Raw genomic sequence first — 18982 nt, forward strand, 5'->3', positions numbered from 1 at the left:
AATCACTCACATTGTTTCTTCAAATAAGCTAATGTAGCTTCTATCACTCACATTGTTTCTTCAAATAAGCTAACGTAGCTTCTATCACTCACATTGTTTCTTCAAATAAGCTAATGTAGCTCCTATCACTCACATTGTTACTTCAAATAAGCTAATGTAGCTTCTATCACTCACATTGTTTCTTCAAATAAGCTAATGTAGCTTCTATCACTCACATTGTTTCTTCAAATAAGCTAACGTAGCTTCTATCACTCACATTGTTTCTTCAAATAAGCTAACGTAGCTTCTATCACTCACATTGTTTCTTCAAATAAGCTAACGTAGCTTCTATCACTCACATTGTTTCTTCAAATAAGCTAACGTAGCTTCTATCACTCACATTGTTTCTTCAAATAAGCTAACGTAGCTTCTATCACTCACATTGTTTCTTCAAATAAGCTAACGTAGCTTCTATCACTCACATTGTTTCTTCAAATAAGCTAACGTAGCTTCTATCACTCACATTGTTTCTTCAAATAAGCTAATGTAGCTTCTATCACTCACATTGTTTCTTCAAATAAGCTAACGTAGCTTCTATCACTCACATTGTTTCTTCAAATAAGCTAATGTAGCTTCTATCACTCACATTGTTTCTTCAAATAAGCTAATGTAGCTTCTATCACTCACATTGTTTCTTCAAATAAGCTAACGTAGCTTCTATCACTCACATTGTTTCTTCAAATAAGCTAATGTAGCTTCTATCACTCACATTGTTTCTTCAAATAAGCTAACGTAGCTTCTATCACTCACATTGTTTCTTCAAATAAGCTAATGTAGCTTCTATCACTCACATTGTTTCTTCAAATAAGCTAATGTAACTATTATCACTCACATTGTTTCTTCAAATAAGCTAACGTAGCTTCTCTCACTCACATTGTTTCTTCAAATAAGCTAACGTAGCTTCTATCACTCACATTCATCTGTAATATCAAAAAATGAACTAACTAAGCTGTTACAACTAGCATTGAACCAAACATTTTCCAAAATAAGCTAACATAGATTTATATTTCTCAAATGAAACCTTTCTTTTTTCATTTATTGTGAGCTGAGTGTAGTGGAGGGGCAATTGGACCATGTGGGGTTTAGAAACCAATCAGAAGCAGGCATGAGGTGATAAGTGGGCTGATAGACAACAGGTGAGGCTGCAGCTTCTCGGACTCTGAAAACTCTCTGTGGCTCTGGTAAGCCAGTCCTTTGAGGTTATGTTTAGCATTGTTTTATATATTTTAATTGTAGGATATTGTAAGGGTGCAGAAACCATGAGGTAGTTGTATTTTAATGATTGTAATATTGTGGGTATGTCATAATTTATTTTAGAGTGAAAATGTTTTTAAAAAAAGTCTCCTTCTGTTTCTAGGGCTGGTGTGGCCTCCATTTCCCAGCATGACTGGGTTGCTGGGAGTTCACTCGCTGTAGACGTGCTTTTCTTTATTAGTGTGGTGACTTATTTTGAAGGTTTTTTTTGCTTTATGTTCTATGACGTATGTTTAGGTTCCCCTTTTGGCACGGGTAGTAGCCTATACTCTTCTTCTCAGTGGATGGTCAGCTTCTCAGCCATAGCACTCCTGTCTGTGCTCTTATCATTTCCTGCCTCTGTTTTATTACCTTTAACACATAATAAATGACATGATCCACACTGAGTATTGCGGCCTTTTCATTGAAGCCCCTGTTCTGTATTCCACTGTTCATGTTACATTAAGTAGCACTTATTACTCACAGAACACTCATATTTCCTCAAATAAGCTAACATAGCTGTTTTTCCTCACACTGACCTGAACATTTCTTGACCTGTCTTTCTACCTTGTCAATGCCAGAGTTTGACACTTCCTTTTCCATATTTCAGTCATTTAACATCGCCATATTGTAAACCATGTTTCATTCATACTCTTCTTTTTTTTAAGTTATATTTTTGGGATTTTTTGCCTTTATTGGATAGGACAGCTGAAGAGAGACAGGAAATGTGGGGAGTGGAGAGTGGGGGAAGACATGCAGTAAATGGTCGACCAGCCAGGAGTCGAACCTACAACCTCTGCAACGAGGACAACAGCCTCTGTATGTGGGACACTTAGATGCCTAGGTCACCAGCGCCCCCATACTCTTCTTAAAAGTTTTTTTTTTCATAGCCTTTGTTTTTCGTGTCATCTACTCGTTTCTGTTTTCCCACCTTTGACAAACTGACATCAAAGTATTGCACTTCTTTGTGTGTATCCATATATACCGCTAGAGTCCTTAATTAGTCAAACCCTGAGCAACCTTTGATGTCCAGTGAGGTATTGACCAATCAGAATCAAGTAACACAGATGCAAATTTTTTTTTAGCTTTTTAAATGTAAAGTGTTATAGATAAGTAAGCTACCCTATTTTAAAAAGTCAAATATATGCCTGTAAAATTTTGAGCTATAGATATAAGGTAGCTTGATTATATTCAAACAGCTACAAGTTTCTAAAAATGACGTTCCTGTTCCCTGCAGTTTGTCACCCCCCTGAGTAATATCAGTTACAGTAAAACTGGCCTTAACTTAAAAAGGCATTATGTTCCCTCTCCATAGCTGAGCCAAAACTATTTAAAAGGCTTACACATGATTTATATTCACGGCAGAAATCACAACACAAACGTTTATTCTGTCATGTGGAGATGTAATTTACCTATCTGGCTCTGTAGCATTAAATTCCAACAGGTCACTTTTTGCCAGTAGGCCACTTCCACGCCTGCTGGCCAAGCTGTTTGCCGTCTGATCCCAACCTCTCCCCCCCGGTGACCAATTATCGAGAAACTCCCGAGTCTTAACGTCTCCTCACTGCAGTAAAGGGAAATGGAGGAACTCAATGCCTCTGCCCTGTCGCACTCATAAAAAGTGATACCGAGCGGAGCAGATATCAGTTCATGTTTAGACTTTTTGAAGCTATGCTTTTATAGATTTTCCCACTAGCCTCCCTGTGGAAAGAAATATTGGCCGAGGGCCTTCATCTCTTAGTGCTCTTAAACAAACAGCAAGCTAGAGACTATAAAAAGAGATAACATCCATATTACCCAGTGGTAACCTTAAATGATCCGTAGAGCTATGAGTTATGTTACAATCAGAATTTATCACTGAGCAGGTACACAGAATCCAGATAAAGTTATGCACTGTTGTACTGTTGTAAACGCACATTAAAATCTACACCCTCTCATGCAGAACCAATTCCACACGTTGCCATAAGACACATTATACTTCCTAAAAGCTAACAGAACTGACTTTAACCTTTTGATAAAAGTCTCTAACTACCCTCCCTGTCCAGCTTTAGTTAGCTCTTCTCTTCTTAAAGTTGCACACACATTGTCGTCCTTACAGCTCTGTTTTATAGATGAATTTAGGATTTTTGAGATCGCCTGAAACATAAGAGGGAAAATTTGAATTAAAAATAAAATTTGAGGCACTAAGTTTGATTTTTTTTTTTCTGCTCAGTGATTGCTTTCCAACAGCAGCATTTCAGAAATAATGAGTAAAGCAGCAGTGCATTGAAGAAAAAGAAAGTGTGAGATGCTAACTTGTGTCCTCTGTCGCCCTCTGCTGGATAAATAGTGTCCGTGCAGTGAGTTGAATTCAAAATACACTCTTTGCTTGTACTCTACTCTTGTACTGTATGTTATGTTAAAACTAGTCCTGAATACAGACAATACCAAACTAATGCTTTTCTCTACTTCAAGCGAGTCCCCAGAAAACGTCCCCTTGGTTGTAACCTCACAAGGGAAACCCATAGAACTCTTCTCTAAGTATAAATACTTGGGTTTTATTTTCGATTGGGAGCTTTCGTTTAAAATATCTCATATAGCCAGCCTGGTCTCCAAACTTAAGGTGAAACTAGGTTTCTTCTTCAGGAAAAAAAATCCTGTTTCATCCTCAGAGTGAGGAAACTTTTAGTCTCTGCAACATTCCTGCCTCTTATTGATTACGGTGATGTGTTGTACTTTGGAGCCTCAGCTAAATGTTTGTTGTCTTTAAATGGTGTGTATCATAGTGCTCTGAGGTTTGTCACGGGTTGCACACGCCTCACTCATCACTGTGAACTTTACGTCAAAGCTGACTGGCCATCCCTGATTGTACGCAAGCATACACATTGGCTACATCTAATGTCTTCTTGGCTTGGTCCCATTGTATTTGTGTGTGTATCTACAAAGATCAAAAAGCCACTATGCCTTGCGCTCCTGCAACACTTTACAAATGTGTGTTCGGATAGAGTTCGGTAAGAGAGGGTTCAGTTTTGCTGCTCCTACTGCTTGGAATAAACTCCAGAAGGACTTGAATTTGTCAGATCTTATCTCACTCGACGCCTTCGACTCCATCTTAAATGAAAGACAGACCCCAGAACAGTGCCTGTGTTTTTAAATGCTGTCTTTGTGATCACAAATTGCACTTTATTTGCAAATAAGTTGCACTTTTAAATGATTGATTGCTTCTACATACTGTCTGTATATATGCTCCATGCTGTTGAGTTGTGCTATTTATTTTGACGTGTGCTGCTGACCTCTTGGCCAGGTTGTCTTGTAAATGAGGTATTGATCTCAATGGGTCTCATCTGGTTAAATGAAGTTTAAATTAAATAAAAAAAATTTGTTTGAGCCACAGTATATTTTTTTTTTACTTTTATTGGTATGAAAAAGCAAAGTTCGTTAGCATACAAGAGTTAAACATAGCACAGTTAGCTAAAATGCTAATGTATGTCTCCATAGTTGAACAGAAACTTTTCAAATGGCACTTTACAGATTCAAATATACAAAACATATAGGTAGAAAATTGATTATTTCAAAATTTAGAAATGACCAAAGTTAAATGTTTCCTGTTTCAATAATAATTTAAAATGTCAGTCTTGGTAACCATGTGGACTCAGGGCCCATGCCTGCTGCGAAAACTGGCACCATGGGAAAGAAACCCCCTGCTGGTTCCAGATCGGAGTCACAGTCTGCTCCGGTCTTATTGTCTCAGTGCCCAAAAGTAGCGGAGTGTTTGTAACTGCGTTGTGGTGAAATAATGGGAAGGCGAATCTATCTGTTTGGAGATCCAGTGCAGGCTTTGGTGTCATGGTGTGGGCCATCATGTGACCAGATTGATGTAGGAATGATGATGTTGGGACTGAGACGGATGTCCCACGTTCAGAATGTCCAATACCTGCATATCCGATTGAGAGAACTGTTACCTTAGTTCCTTTCAAAGTCAAGTAAGGACTCCTATGTGTTTGAATTACATGTAAAAGCAGCTCACAAGGGATCACAAAAGTAATAACGTATGTTTCAGGGCAGATATTTGCCACGAAAGCAGGTGTTTGCATTTACCCTTGTTATTCTAACATCTTAAACAGCCACACTGCAATTAGTTGAATAATAACGTAAATTAAATACAGTTATATGGGGCATTGTGTTTCATAATGTGAGGTGCAAGTCTTGTATGTGCTGACTAAATTTGTGCCAATATCACAAATAGGTGATTGGAAGTCACCTTGTATAACTTCTCATAACAGAGCTATGTCAAGCTCCCAATATGAAGCCTTCGTGTACGCATTTTAAAATCTAAACTACCAAAGAACAAGAGGCAACTCCACACGTTGAAATCTCACCTGTTTCAGTTGCAGAGTAGTAGCCATGTGGCAACTTTCTGACTGCTGTGTTGTACGTAGAAGAGGCCGCTGAGTTTTCACAGTAGACTCTGGACACTCCTGTTGTCTTTAAACGAACACAAACATAGAATGACTGTAGAGTGCGGGTCTGTTGTGTGTAATAAACCCCAAAAGCTAGTTTGTGATTGGTAGATTTGGTCGCATTACCAGAACTATTTCAGATTTAAAGCATTTATTTAAAAGCATTATGCTGACGCTAAAAAAATTCTGGACTTAAAGGGAAATTTATGTATGAGGTACATTTCGTTAGCAGCTGTTTTCCCACATGAATGTCAGTCAGCTCGGCCCGCTTGTTGAGAAATCGAACACGAAGAACCAATACGAAACTCTTTTATCAACCACTAAAAACAGGATCAACTCTACCACGTAGTTTAACCCATGCTGCGTTAAAAACACTAAACTTCTAAACTCTATTTAGACATTTTTAAGAACTTTACATTGCCGTCATGAAGCCAATTTTTCAGGTGCACTGAGGCCTTTTAGGTGTTTGTGTTAGGGTCCTAAAAGTGCTCATTCTGTCTGCCAGTGTTTTGTTAGTCTTGATTTGTCTGCCTGTGTTTTGTTTTGTAATTGTCTATTGTATGATTTGTAGCTGTCAGGTTTTAGTCTTACTATGTCTATGTTGTATAGGTACCTGCCTTGGGACAACGGATGAAATTTAGCATCTGTGCCAAGTCTGGTGCATTTACATTGATGCTCAATGCATTAATGTTGCTCAATGTGCATTGTCCCAACTCAATAAACAAATAAATTTGAACTGTACCTGTTGAGATTCAAAGCTGCGTGGCATTGATGCATTCACAGGAACAACATCTGGTTGTTTTCGATGGTCTGCAGCTGTTACAAAGAAACGTACTTTACAATCAATCTTTATTTATATAGCGCCAAATCACAACAAACATTGTCTCAAGACGCTTTTACAAACTAGACCGTACTCTATGTTAAATTATTTACAAAGAACAAACATCAAGACAGGATACGATCCAGTCTCATCTTACTGACAGGACTCAGTCTGATCTCATCTTAATCCACCATGAGCATTGCACCTTGCAGTATTTAGCTAGTTACAGCGGCAAGGATAAACTTCCTTTTAACAGGCAGAAACCTCCAGCAGGACCAGACTCGTGTTAGACGGCCATCTTCCTCAACCGAGTTGGGGTTGGACAAAGGGACAGAGGAGAATAAGAGAGAGAGAGCGATGATAGTGATGAGAAGGATAATGGTAGTAGCAGCTGGAGTCTGTAACGTCCACAGCAGCAGGACATTATAAATAACTACGGGGTCAGAATGAAAGTGTGCTGAGAGGCTTCCAATTGCCATACAGTTGTATTTGTTAATGTTGATTTTTGTAGTATTCTAGGTATGTTTCCCAAAGACCTCCACTTTACCACACACTCACCCTGCGTGCTGCTCCTGTGTTTGGCCTCCCTCCTCCATTTCGCCCGTCTGTTCGAAAACCAAACCTTCAAGAGAGTCGAGACAGAGAGTCATCATACAAGCAGAAAGTGTCATGTGCTTTAGTCTGAACACTTTCATGATTTGTCACCTTGATGGTTTCCTCTGGAAGTTTGATCTCCGCTGACAGTTTCTCTCTGGTGTACATGTCTGCATACTGACTGTGGGAAAATTCTGGGGGGGGGGGGGGGGTGAAAAGAGAATTTAGCTGCAAGTTCAAGTGAAGAGTTAACGGGATGGTGTTGGTTTGAGATTTGTAGTCACCTCGCTCGAGTGCTGAGCTCTGCTCTGTGGTGAAGGTGGTTCGGATTCGATGCTGGGCGCCTTTGCGTTTTTGGTCGTTGCTGCACACTGTCTCAGAAGTACTTCTCTCATTCAGGTCTTCCTGAATGAGGGAGTCAAAATCTGCAGATGCAGACAGACACATAACATCATTTTTGGAAGAAAACATCACGTTTGCGTACTATAGGGTTAGACCAAGTCCTGTAGGCCTATTTGTTGATTAATCCAGATTTATTTACTTGGGACATTATCAGAATTCCTCATTAAACTACATAAAAACTGATCAAATTAAATTATTTGGACAATATATTTCTCAGTGTGTGCTTATGACTGTTTTCCTTGTAATATTAACAGTAATTGGTTACATCTTAACATTTTTTCATGTATTATCAGTCATTCAAAGAGCCTTTTAACGTGACTCACTCTGCACAGTCCTCTTGTGCACAATCCTCTCCATGCACATTGGTCCATGATCCAAGTGGATCTTCCTTAAAACCCGATTAATCGACGACACCTTGTTGACAAAAATGTACATCAAAATCAACTGCTGGAGAGTTTTAAGTTGCATGAACTCAACATTTGAAATCTGTCAGACTCACGCTAGGGGTTTTGGAGGCCTTGCACATCCGAGCTGTTGCGAGCCGTTTTCGAATCTCCCAAGCGAAAATGTTTGGATTTTCCTGTTTGCACTGGATGATTGTGGAGATGACACCCGGGGTGAGAAGCCGAGGTCGGCTCCCTCCGATTGTCTTTGGCTCCAGGAGTCCTGTTCGTCTGAATCGGCTCAGGATCTTACTGACGCAGCCGTTGGAAACCTGAAAGTTCAACGCAGTTTCTTCCACTTACTTCAACCCAAACACATATTATGCACTCAGACTTAGGTCTGTCCTAGTAGATAAATGAAGCAACAAGACTTTTTGGGAAACTTTTTTTCAACCGAGTCTGAGCAACTTGGTGAACTCAACCAAAGGGGTTTTGCGTACCCGAAGTATCCTGGAGATCTGGCTTGGACGGACTCCCTCTGAAGCCAGTTCAATCATTTTCCACCTCTTGGATTCTGGGAGAGGTCTGCCGTTGAGGAACATCCCTCCAAGCTGATTTACGGTTCCACCACCTTATTATGACAGAGCTTAAACTATAATTTAAAATATATTACCCCACCGTATTACAATAGCTCACATCTGGACGGTGCGCAAAACAGGTGATTTGAATCCAAGAATAACCTAAAAAGTGCTGTGTAAAATATGATACATTTACCTTTATTTGACAGATCAACATCTGCTCCACACATTTCTGCTGGCTCCAAGCCTTGATGATAAAATCCAAGATGATAATCCAATAATAAAAAACCTTATGTTGTTAAAATCGTCCAGGTAAGTGCGCGTGTCCGTGGGGAACTACAGTGAAGAGAATCACGCCCTTCAGCGCTAATTTATAGACCTGCAGACCTCCACATGACGTGGTGCAGTGTCACCTGAAATGTCAATAATTCCTGGGGAGACGCAGCAAAGTACAGGTGGGGATTATAGAGCTTCAGATTAGCAGATATGTGCTTAAATTGACTTAAAAGAGCAAATTACGTGAATTTTGTAGAATTATTTGATCTGTATTGAGTATAGAAAAGTGGACTGCTTTAGTCATGGAGTTTAAAATGGTGAAACAATCTTCCAGTTAAATTTCCAGCAAGCTTCTGTGGCTGTAATTTCAACGATGTATGGACAAATATGAGCAATAAATGTCATAATGCATGCGTAAAACGTCAAAAATGTCACTCAGAAAAAGATCAGAAGCAATAAAACAACTGCCACATGACAAAATAGCACGTGCTATTTCAATCAGAACAATTTTTTTGTCCCTTATTGAAATCACTACATCATCATTAACGTCTTGTATTAGTGGGATATCCTGATGTTTGCTTTGCTGCACCAAAACACCAAATTAAGGCCATTTTAGCACAACATCCACAGACGTTACCATGTTTATGTGCGCCACAGACGCATCTTCCTCCCCCTGGATTATAACAATATGTGTTTAGATTCAACATTTCTGTGTACTGCTGTTAAAAGCCTATCAAGTTGTCCTTGTCTGGGACGTCGGGCAGGTTTCCTTTTACGCACTGGCAGCCTCCTGTCTCATTCAGACCCATCACATTTCCAGCAGAGCATGATTCAGGCCTTCAACTTTCTACTTCGTTCCATTCTCCCCCTTCCAAATAAAGCTACAGATACAATTCTTCAAAAGACACTAAAAGGATCAACACTGGTACGTTTCCCCATCCTTCGTGGGAGACACGTGATCACGTGACTGGAGCATCCTCTCCCCGGGTGAAGTGGCTCAGATTAAAGCGATCTCTGGCCTCCTTTCATAAAACAAACATTTGTAAATCTGCGTCGATGACGACTGCCATATGGTAAAGTGCTTTTGATAAATCATAAATCCATCACCCGGTCTCTCTTTATTACATTTTCTTTCAAAACGTGAACAAATAGACTCGTGCATAAGCGCAAGGAGAGAGCCAATTGGGGGACCACGTTTATCCAGAAGAGGGAGGTTAAAATAACCCTCACAGATGTTCCTTGGGCAGCCAGCAGATAAAAATGCGCTGTAAACGTTTCAAAGGGAAATATTTGACGAGCAAATATTAGCCTATGTGAAAAGCCACACGAGGCTCGTCCTTTGGCGTGTTTAATGACTAATTGAATATCATTAGTAGTGTCCACACAGATCGAAGTGGCACCGAAATAAAGGCTCAGATTTTAAAATGCCATATGGCCCAAATTATACATTAACCATGTGCTAGTGGACAATAATCATCTCTGTGTACAATCAGTCAGGGTGGATGGAGGACAGCCATTCTTGGACACCATCATCTCCTTGCCAACCAAGACACAAGACAAATAAGGCAAGCCTTTTTTAAAATTATTTATTACCAGGGAGTTAATGTGGTCATTCATTTATGGTACTTGATTACACGTACAGTGTGTGCCACAGCAGGTTAATTAAGGTACTTAGGTTGTTTTGTTAACATAGAACCACATAAAGCTGTGCGTAAATTTCAATCCGAACTCGCCAAAGGAGCATGCGGGAGTTTAAGTGGTAAAAAGATGCCAGAATGTCACAAAACATGTTACTTACACATACCATGTGTTTGTGTAGTGGATAAAACGCGTGTATTTGTGCTTTAACGCGTCCTCAAGAGTTGAGAGATGCGGGTAAATCATCCGCGTAAAAAGGTTACCTGACCTCTCCAAGACGCACCGAGGTGCTGTGTGCGCAACGGAGGTTATTCCATGGAAATAATGTAGAAAAATACTCCAGGATGAGATGTCTAAATAGCCCAAATCTTTTGATTTTTGCTGCCACTTTAAAAAAAATACTTCTGGACACGTGTGTTGTTTTCAGACGCTGTTTGAATCCCTTTATGCATTTCTAAAGCTGGTTTGTCTTTGTTGTCAGGTTCGTGGCCAAATGCGCAAACCACAGCAGCAGGGCCCAGCACAGAAAGCATCTATCATAATGTTTATTTCAATTTTGACCGAGTTTCTATTTCTGGAATATAATTTAAAACGTTTGTAATATAGCTGTTAACAAAATTTTCCACTTGTTTTTTCTATGCGTCAAAGGCTCAATTTATAACTCACAATGCAGCGCATTTTATACAGCAGAAAGACCCACGACCTTAATCATCCATATTGTCAGTTCAGCATCGTGTGAGAGCGTAATTTTTTAAACTATAACTTTGTTACCTTCCTATTTTGACACGTCTTTTTGAAATACTGTGTATATTCCGATCATAAAGGTGAAATACTACGCCCACTGTGAAAGAAATCCCACTTCATTGTAATCCAAATCTATGTCTCGTGCGTTCTTTTGTGAAGATATGCGTCACAATTATGAATTGGATGCGCAATGCAGCTCAGACGGGCCTGAAAACGATTTCAAACAGCCTTATAACCATGATCATAATAATTTGTTGATAAAGTAAATTAGAGAGAAGCTCAAAAAAAACCAATAGTGGCTTACTTACTAACTTACTAATTTATTTTATGCAATTAGCCGCCTGGAGACTAACCGAAATAAAAAGGAAGATGTTCTGGTATCAGAATATAAGTAGAATATCTTGATTGTCATTGTAACATGTAAAACGAAATTCAAAAGGTGATAAAAAAATAATTGAATATAAAATATATGCTAAAAAACGCATGACAGACAAACCCAGACAGACATCTACATTCAAAAGTTATTGCACAAATCCCTCAAGGGAAGGTATCACAGTATGATTTTGCATTTGAATAAATTATGATTGAGCATCATTTAATACCTTGATGGCTGTGGGGTAGAAACGTTCAGACAGTGTGTTTGAATTATGTGGGCTCAATACAGCCAAAATATATCACAGGTCATAACAATATGAAACATATATGACACAATGTATGATGTCTATAGGAAAGTAAAAATGACACCTTGCAAACACTGAGGGAGTAATCACAAATTTATTTGTACAATAAAACTTGGGTCCATAGATCCATATGACTCTACAGAAAGAGATCAGTGTGACAATCTGCAGGATGCTGTTGAAAACTTTTTGTAACGGAATGCAAGTAATTGCAAAGTAGGAGGGTAACACACTAAGTAGCAAGGGAACGCAACAGCCATTGGGAAAGGATGCAAACGATTTTGAGGGGGGGCTTATTTGATGTTATGTTAATACAAGGGAATGCAAATATAATTTTGAAGTACAGCAATAGATACAACAAGGGAATAAAAAGAATATTGGGAGGGAATGTAAACGTTTTTGCCAGTGAAGGCAAAAAAGTTAATGTGAGGTAGACAAAAGTAATTTAAAAGAAAATATAAAAGTTATTCCAATGGACTGCTGAAGTTATTTTGAGGTAAAGAAAGAGTTACCATGAGGGAATGCAAGTTATCCAAGTTACACAAAGTAATTGTGAGTTATTGCTAAAGATACTGCTGGATAATGCAAAAGTTATGGTGCTAAAATGCAACAAATATGGCAAGGTAAGACTTATTACCTTTGGGGTTTGAAAAAAGTTGGCCAGAATGCAAAAGTTTGTGAGTAAGCCAAAAAGTTAATGAGAGGGAACACAGAAGTTATTGTAAGTTAGAGCAAAAATACTAATAATACCGATTATTTTAAATAATAGTAAAATAATGTAAAATAAAATTTTTATTGAAGCCATTGACATCCAGCATTTTTTCAAAAGTATATAAAATAATTACTTATGACAGCTAGAAAAATATTTTTACTTTATTTTTCATTTTAATTCAGCCTGTTATCTTAAATAATATTACAATAATATAAAATGAAATCCTTATAATTAAAGCCGTCATAGCTCATCCCCTCAACTCCCAAACAGTGACAAAAAGTTGAAACTGAAAAACCAATCATTGAATAAAAACTGCATCCAAAAAAAGAACGTCATCGAAACAACAGTCTGTCATTGAAAAAAAAGTGACATCAAATAAATATAATACGATTGTCATTCAAAAACATATTGGAATGCAAATATGTCTAGAAATTAAATAATATATGTTCAATACCAAATTTTATTTTCAATACCAAACATTAAAATCATCGTTTTGGCTCCATATTAATAAAAAAATATAAAATGCAATCTTAATTGAAACCATTGACATCCACCATTTTTTCAAAAGTATTTAAAAATAATTATTTACGACAGCTGGAGAAATATTTTACTTTATTTTTCATTTTAATTCAGTCTGTTATCTAAAATCAAGATTTAATCCATTGGTGTTCTTTAATTCTCACAGATCATGGTTCAATGAGGATAACTCACTCAGTTGTCATTAAAATGAATGTTAAAACTTTTTTTAATGTACATTGGAAAGCCCTCAATATAAATACAATAGTTTTACTTGACATAGTTTTTTGTTCATTTTATTTTACATTTTGAATTTTTTTTTCTATGTAGTGATATTGATAAATTAACACACCTCTTCTGTCACATGCTTCCCAGATTTTTATGCTGCATTTAGCTGGTTTGGAAGGCATGTATTGCCTAAAATAGACTTTTAAGAGGGTCAATTTGACCCGCAACATAACAGGAGGGTTAACTGGTTAATAATGGAGTTAAAAATGTGATTTAATAAAATCTGATTGGGATTTTTTGGGGTTCTAACACTTTTGGAGGGGGTTAAATAATATTACAATAATATAAAATGAAATCTTAATTGACATTCACAATTTTTCAAATAATTATTTACGACAGCTGGAGAAATATTTTACTTTATTTTTCATTTTAATTCAGCCTATTATCTTAAATAATATTAAAATGATATACAATTTAATCTTAATTGACATCCAAATTTTTCAAAAGTTTATTAAAGAAATATTTATGACAAATGGAAAGATATTTTGACTTAATTTTTCATTTTATTTTAGGGTGGTTTGTTTATATGGTTCCCGGCCCCCCTCTGAAAGCAGCATGAGCCGGGTTAACAGTATGCTGACGTGTCGCAGCTCCTGCTCCGGAAGCCTTTATTTCAACTCGTCTACGCGGTCTAGCCTCGGCTCCATCCACTGCCATTCATTCCGCTCCTCCAGACCCGGAACGGGTTTGACGCGTGTGTATGCATGGCCCAGTGTGTTTCCGGTATAACGTGTGTGTTGATCGGTGCTCAGCCTTTCTCTCTTGGCTTTCAGTAGAACAGTCACCCACAGCAGAGTCCCAGCTCCCTTACCTGGTCACCCCTTTAACGACGTTATATCTCTCACCGTTGGACATGGCATCCGTTTCGGCACCTGCGCAGTCAGCCCCTTCTCCGGCTGCTCCTCTGCAGAGAGGGATTGTAAAGATGGTAGGAAACCCTGACATGTGAAGATGTGAAGCTCCTGCGTGAGAGAGCATACAGCTAGTTAGCTTTGGGCTAATGGAGGCTAAACTAACTACCTGACGTCCTTAAAGTTTAAAACAACTTATATTTGCACATGAATGTGTTTATTGCAAGGGTTGCCGTGTTGTCACTTTGTACTGTCACAAACATTGAACTCACCATGACAGCTAACATTAGCTCCTGTGCTGCTAAGTTTGCTAGCTAAGCCAGTTGACGTTAGCACATGTTTGCTACTTTACTATGTAGCTTTGAGTAACATTGAACATTTAAAAAGTATTAACCATGAAAAGGACACTATAGTGAGACGTATTAGAATTAATTTGAGTAGTTGTTAAAGTGGTTAGAGTGTCATTTAGAAACTTATCGGCTTTAACGTTCGCAGATGTTTAGTTTCCCAGCTAACGGAAAGCTAACTGTCCAGCAAAGTGTTGACTCAGTGAACAAAGTTCAGTTGTGCTGCTAAAACACAGAATTTGGTTATACTTCAGTCATTCATTTTTATTAAAAGTAATTTATATTAACTAACATGGAGTGAAAAGTTAAGCTTTACCGCTTCTACTTATATCATAGTCGCTTTTCTTTACAACCGGTGAGTTATATTTCACTTTTCTTATCAAAGTTTTTTTACTCCACGTTTTAAAAGAAGCTGAAGATGTTAATGTGGTTTAATGTGTTCAGAAGTGTAGACTACTTGAAGTTTCAGACCGAGCGTTTCCTCTGTGATCTGGTTGAAACCTACCACGGGAAACTGACACGTAGCTGAAGCTGTCTTGCCCCCTATAATCTCCCATTCCCCTCAGCGGTGTGGAGACACCCCTCGACCACATGTTATGTCACCCTCTTTGATTTTATAGTCGACTATAACGCCTTATTTCTTAAACTTTGATCCATTTATTTCAAATAACAGATATTCTCAGTTTGGTTGGGTACCTAGCTTGACCTGTGGAAGGAGCTAGCCTCTAGGACCACCATGAAAGAGACCACAACAAATGATCCCAATACTACGGAAGCCCTTAGTGGACATACATTTATTAACTCTTTATTCTTTATTCGGATCCCCACTAGCTTCTACAAAGTGGTCACTAGTCTTCCTGGGGTCCACACATAACAATAAAAAACCCCAGTAATTTACAGCACAATTCAAAACATCTTAAAAGATATAATAAAATATTGCTGAACATGAAATTAAGCCATAGCAACCCTGAGAAACATAATCTAAAAGGTAAATAGAAAATAAAACAAAGAATACAGAAACAGCCAGAAGATCACAACATATAATGATTGAGTCTATCTCAAGCTTAAAACAAATCTTTTGATGTCTTTTTTAAGAGTTTTTGTTCGTGAGTTTTCTATTAGCGATGGGAAGCATATTCCAGGAAGTAAATCCTCTGTATATAAAACGGTAAAACTCAATTTTCTCATAACGTGTTAATACCTTTGGTTTTCTTTATGCTAGATCAGGGGTGTCACACTCATTTTAGTTCAGGGGCAACATACAGCCCAGTTTGATCTCAAGTGGGCCTGACCTGCAGAATCATAACATAAAAACCTACAGTTGTGCTCATAAGTTTACATACCCTGGCAGAATTTGTGATTTTTTTTTTTTGGCCATTTTTCAGAGAATATGAATGATAATAAAAAAGTTAGTGGTTGGGTGAAGCAAATTTTTTATCAAACAACTGTGTTTACCCTTTTTATATCATAAAGACAACAGAAACTACCCAGGAAATCATAAATTCTGCCAGGGTATGTGAATTTTTGAGCACAACTGTATATATCAAAAAATCCAAATTGTTCCATTTGTTTTAGTGCAAAAAAGTCCATTTTGAAAAGTTCACATTTAATGAACTATCTTTTTACAAGAACAGCTGTTGTATTTTTCGCCATGATGAGTCTCATAGTGGGGTCAAATATGATATTCTTTAAGCGCTGAAACCTGCTGCAAGCACACGTTTCCCAGTCACCTGACACAGAGAGTGTAATGTTTTACACATATTATAATACTGAAGAAGGTAAAAGTTGAATATTATGGACCCCTCAGCTCCAGCATGAACAGTTTGCTTGCTGGACATTGTTGTATGCAGGGGTCCAAAAAGTCTATGAATTTCTACCGGATTGTGCAAACTGCAAATATTATTTTTCCTCATTTTGAGAAAAAAAGTCCTGTAGCGCCATTCAGGTGCGCTCAGTCAGCCTTTTGATTGTAGGACAAATTTGAAACAGCAGTTACCTTTTATTGAAAAATTGCAGTTGATGTCTTCTCTGTAATTTTTCCACTTTGAAAAGTCATCCCGAGGGCCGAATTGGAGCCTCTGGATGGCTGGTTTTGGCCGTATGTTTGAGACTTCTGTGCTAGATTGTCATTAGAAATATTTCTGAAATTTCAAAAGCACAAAACAATCATAGAAATAGAAACTAGTAGTAACTTACCTAATAAGTGTGGTAGCCTGGTATGTTGTTGTCTGGCCTATCACAGTGATCCACATATTGTTTTGTTTGCTGGTTGAAAAATACTCATTTATGAGATTTATTAATGCTATATTAACGGGAAACTAGAGTTGTTATACTAAGATACTGAAAACAGTAAAATCCAATAAAAAATATTTTATTTTGCTTTTTCAAATTTAAGCACATAAACAGAAAAAAATGACATAAAAGGGAAATTTAAAACTGCTGTATGAAAAAATAAATATATAAAGAAAATACAACAAAAATAAAGAAATTAATACAGTTTAAGGTTAAAAAATATGAAAATTAAATATAAAGTATAAAAACAACAAAATAGTAACAATAATAATATGAGAGAATGACATAAATTAAGCATGATACATGTCTGCTTCAGGCTTCCTTACAGTAAAGAGTGTTCTGTAGTTAACTCACACTCATGCTCCCACATAACACATAATAACCCTCGTCTCCAGGTGTTAGCAGGAGGGCTGTTTTTAGAAATGTGGTAAACAGGTAGCTTCTTCCCTTGAGAATGAAGTCAGTTACACTCTTGTGGGTTTATTATCAGAGGAGTTGAAGGTTTTGTGGAGGGATAATTACTGCAGGTCTTATTTAAATAAAGTCTGAGAGGCCAACGAAACGAAAACGTATCTACTGAATCCTGGATTTAAATGTATTCCAGCAAAGTCAACTAAAATCAGCCACCTTCATTGAAGAAAGTGGGGTTAGTGTCTCCTTTTTCCAAGCCTGCTCAGTGTATAAAAATTACACCCATCCCCTCCTCCTGCCCAGCCTGTACTTGGCGGGCCTGAGTCAGACAGAGGGTAACAGTGGTGATTTGATGAAAGACTTTATCTGGCTCACATCTTAGATCAACAGCCCCCGGTGATGCTCCCTGCAGACACTCTGGAGAGTCCGCAGATAAAAGCTGTTTGCTCAGATTCGCGTAAATGCCACGGTTGTCAAACCCAAGAGTAGGTTATCTGTGTTTTTTTTTCCTGTATTCAGCCATGTTATCAGATGGAGTGATCTCCCATTGTGTTTGGATGACACCTCGATACCATAGCAACAAGTGATTTGAACTTGCTCACCAGCTTTGTGATAGTTTTTCAGCTTTTTGAAACATTTCACAAATTTGACTCATGAGTAAGGGCTTTTATTTTGAAAATTGGCAACCTACACATGAGCTGGTGTGCAGTTAAGCTAAAGAAAATACTCTGCTGTTATAACAGACTCAAATGAAGCTGGCTTGACTTAACAGGCGGACACTTTCTGCAATACAAATGCAAATACAGCAGTTAACTGCGTCTAGGATAGAAACTGAAACCATTTCTTGCCTTCCTCCAGATTTCTACAGAAGTTGTTCAAAAGCTTCTTTCACTTTTTTTATGACTTGATTTGAAGTAGCAAGCAAGAAGTGATTGAAACTTTTATCTGCACTTTCATTAAATCAGCCGTTAATTGTGCTTCTTTTCCGTCCTCCAACTGACACTCTTTTCTTTTCTCTGTCACCCCTCCAGGTCTTGTCAGGCTGCGCCATCATTGTCCGGGGCCAGCCTCGAGGTGGCCCACCCCCGGAGCGTCAGATTAATCTCAGTAATATCCGAGCCGGGTCCATGGCCCGCAGAGCCGCTCAGGCTCAGCCTGACACCAAGGACACCCCGGATGAGGTGAGCGGCTCGCTCCTATTGTGTTTTTGTTTGTTTGTGTTTATGTGTGTGTTTGGCAAAGGCAGAGCAAGGTCTTACTTAGCAGCCCTCCAGCACAAACAGTGATGCTCCTATTTGTGGTTGAATGCTGGTGTGTGTGCGCGTCTTTGTTGATACTGTGGGGTGAAGATTTTCAAAGACCCGGAATGAGCTGGTATCAAGAGCATGAGTGGTTTATGAAATAATGAAACAGCCTGGAGGTGAAGATTTATCATTTTCTTATCACGCCTTTGAAAATGTATCATCCAATTAGATATTACTGATGTCTGCAATCATAAGGTTGCATCATTTAAATATCAGCGTTATGAAGTATAAATTTAACCTTTTATATCTGCTTTTAAAAATGTCTGTCATTGTCTTTTAGCAGAGAAAAAAAAAAGCACAGATTATAAGCTTACATGGTTTTCTTTGACCAAGATAACACCCTACTGAACAGTATGTTTTACAGATAATCAAGATTTTTAAAGCTTGTATTTCGTCGATGCAGATTTCTATGTGAACTGATGGCTGTAAAAAGACGAA

At 38.1% G+C, this 18982-nt stretch overlaps 2 protein-coding genes and 1 long non-coding RNA gene across 3 annotated transcripts in view; 2 read left to right on the forward strand and 1 right to left on the reverse strand.

Annotated features, from left to right (window-relative positions):
- The first annotated feature begins 797 nt into the window (after positions 1–797).
- On the forward strand, positions 798–1680 carry LOC117805225. Its single transcript, XR_004629377.1, has 2 exons — positions 798–1220; positions 1397–1680. It is a non-coding gene; the product is annotated as an uncharacterized LOC117805225 (long non-coding RNA).
- Positions 1681–4674: 2994 nt separating this feature from the next.
- On the reverse strand, positions 4675–9141 carry pax4 (paired box 4). Its single transcript, XM_034673751.1, has 10 exons — positions 8685–9141; positions 8411–8541; positions 8027–8242; positions 7851–7941; positions 7410–7550; positions 7237–7319; positions 7090–7153; positions 6454–6527; positions 5631–5736; positions 4675–5185 (listed from the first exon to the last, which is right to left on the reverse strand). The coding sequence occupies exons 1-10, from the start codon at positions 8716–8718 to the stop codon at positions 4881–4883; spliced, it is 1245 nt and encodes a 414-aa protein (XP_034529642.1). The 5' UTR covers positions 8719–9141; the 3' UTR covers positions 4675–4880.
- Positions 9142–13936: 4795 nt separating this feature from the next.
- snd1 (staphylococcal nuclease and tudor domain containing 1) overlaps positions 13937–18982 on the forward strand; it is a 289368-nt gene continuing 284322 nt past the window's right edge. Inside the window, exons 1-2 of the mRNA XM_034673168.1 lie at positions 13937–14267; positions 18272–18421. Of these exons, the coding sequence (XP_034529059.1) occupies positions 14040–14267; positions 18272–18421 (378 nt within the window). The 5' untranslated portion in view covers positions 13937–14039. The remainder of the gene's footprint in view (positions 14268–18271; positions 18422–18982) is intronic.

This window comes from Notolabrus celidotus, chromosome 21, assembly GCF_009762535.1.
Source record: "Notolabrus celidotus isolate fNotCel1 chromosome 21, fNotCel1.pri, whole genome shotgun sequence".
In the NCBI taxonomy this organism is placed as follows: domain Eukaryota; kingdom Metazoa; phylum Chordata; class Actinopteri; order Labriformes; family Labridae; genus Notolabrus; species Notolabrus celidotus.

What these genes read in the sequence shown, in the direction of transcription:
- pax4 (XM_034673751.1), bottom strand. Translation starts at nt 8,718, where the DNA reads ATGTGTGGAGCAGATGTTGATCTGTCAAATAAAG. An exon ending in AGGCCTCCAAAACCCCTAGC is followed by an intron (nt 7,942 to 8,026) that starts GTGAGTCTGACA and finishes TTTGTCAACAAG; the next exon opens with GTGTCGTCGATTAATCGGGT. An exon ending in CTACTCTGCAACTGAAACAG is followed by an intron (nt 5,186 to 5,630) that starts GTGAGATTTCAA and finishes TCGGATATGCAG; the next exon opens with GTATTGGACATTCTGAACGT.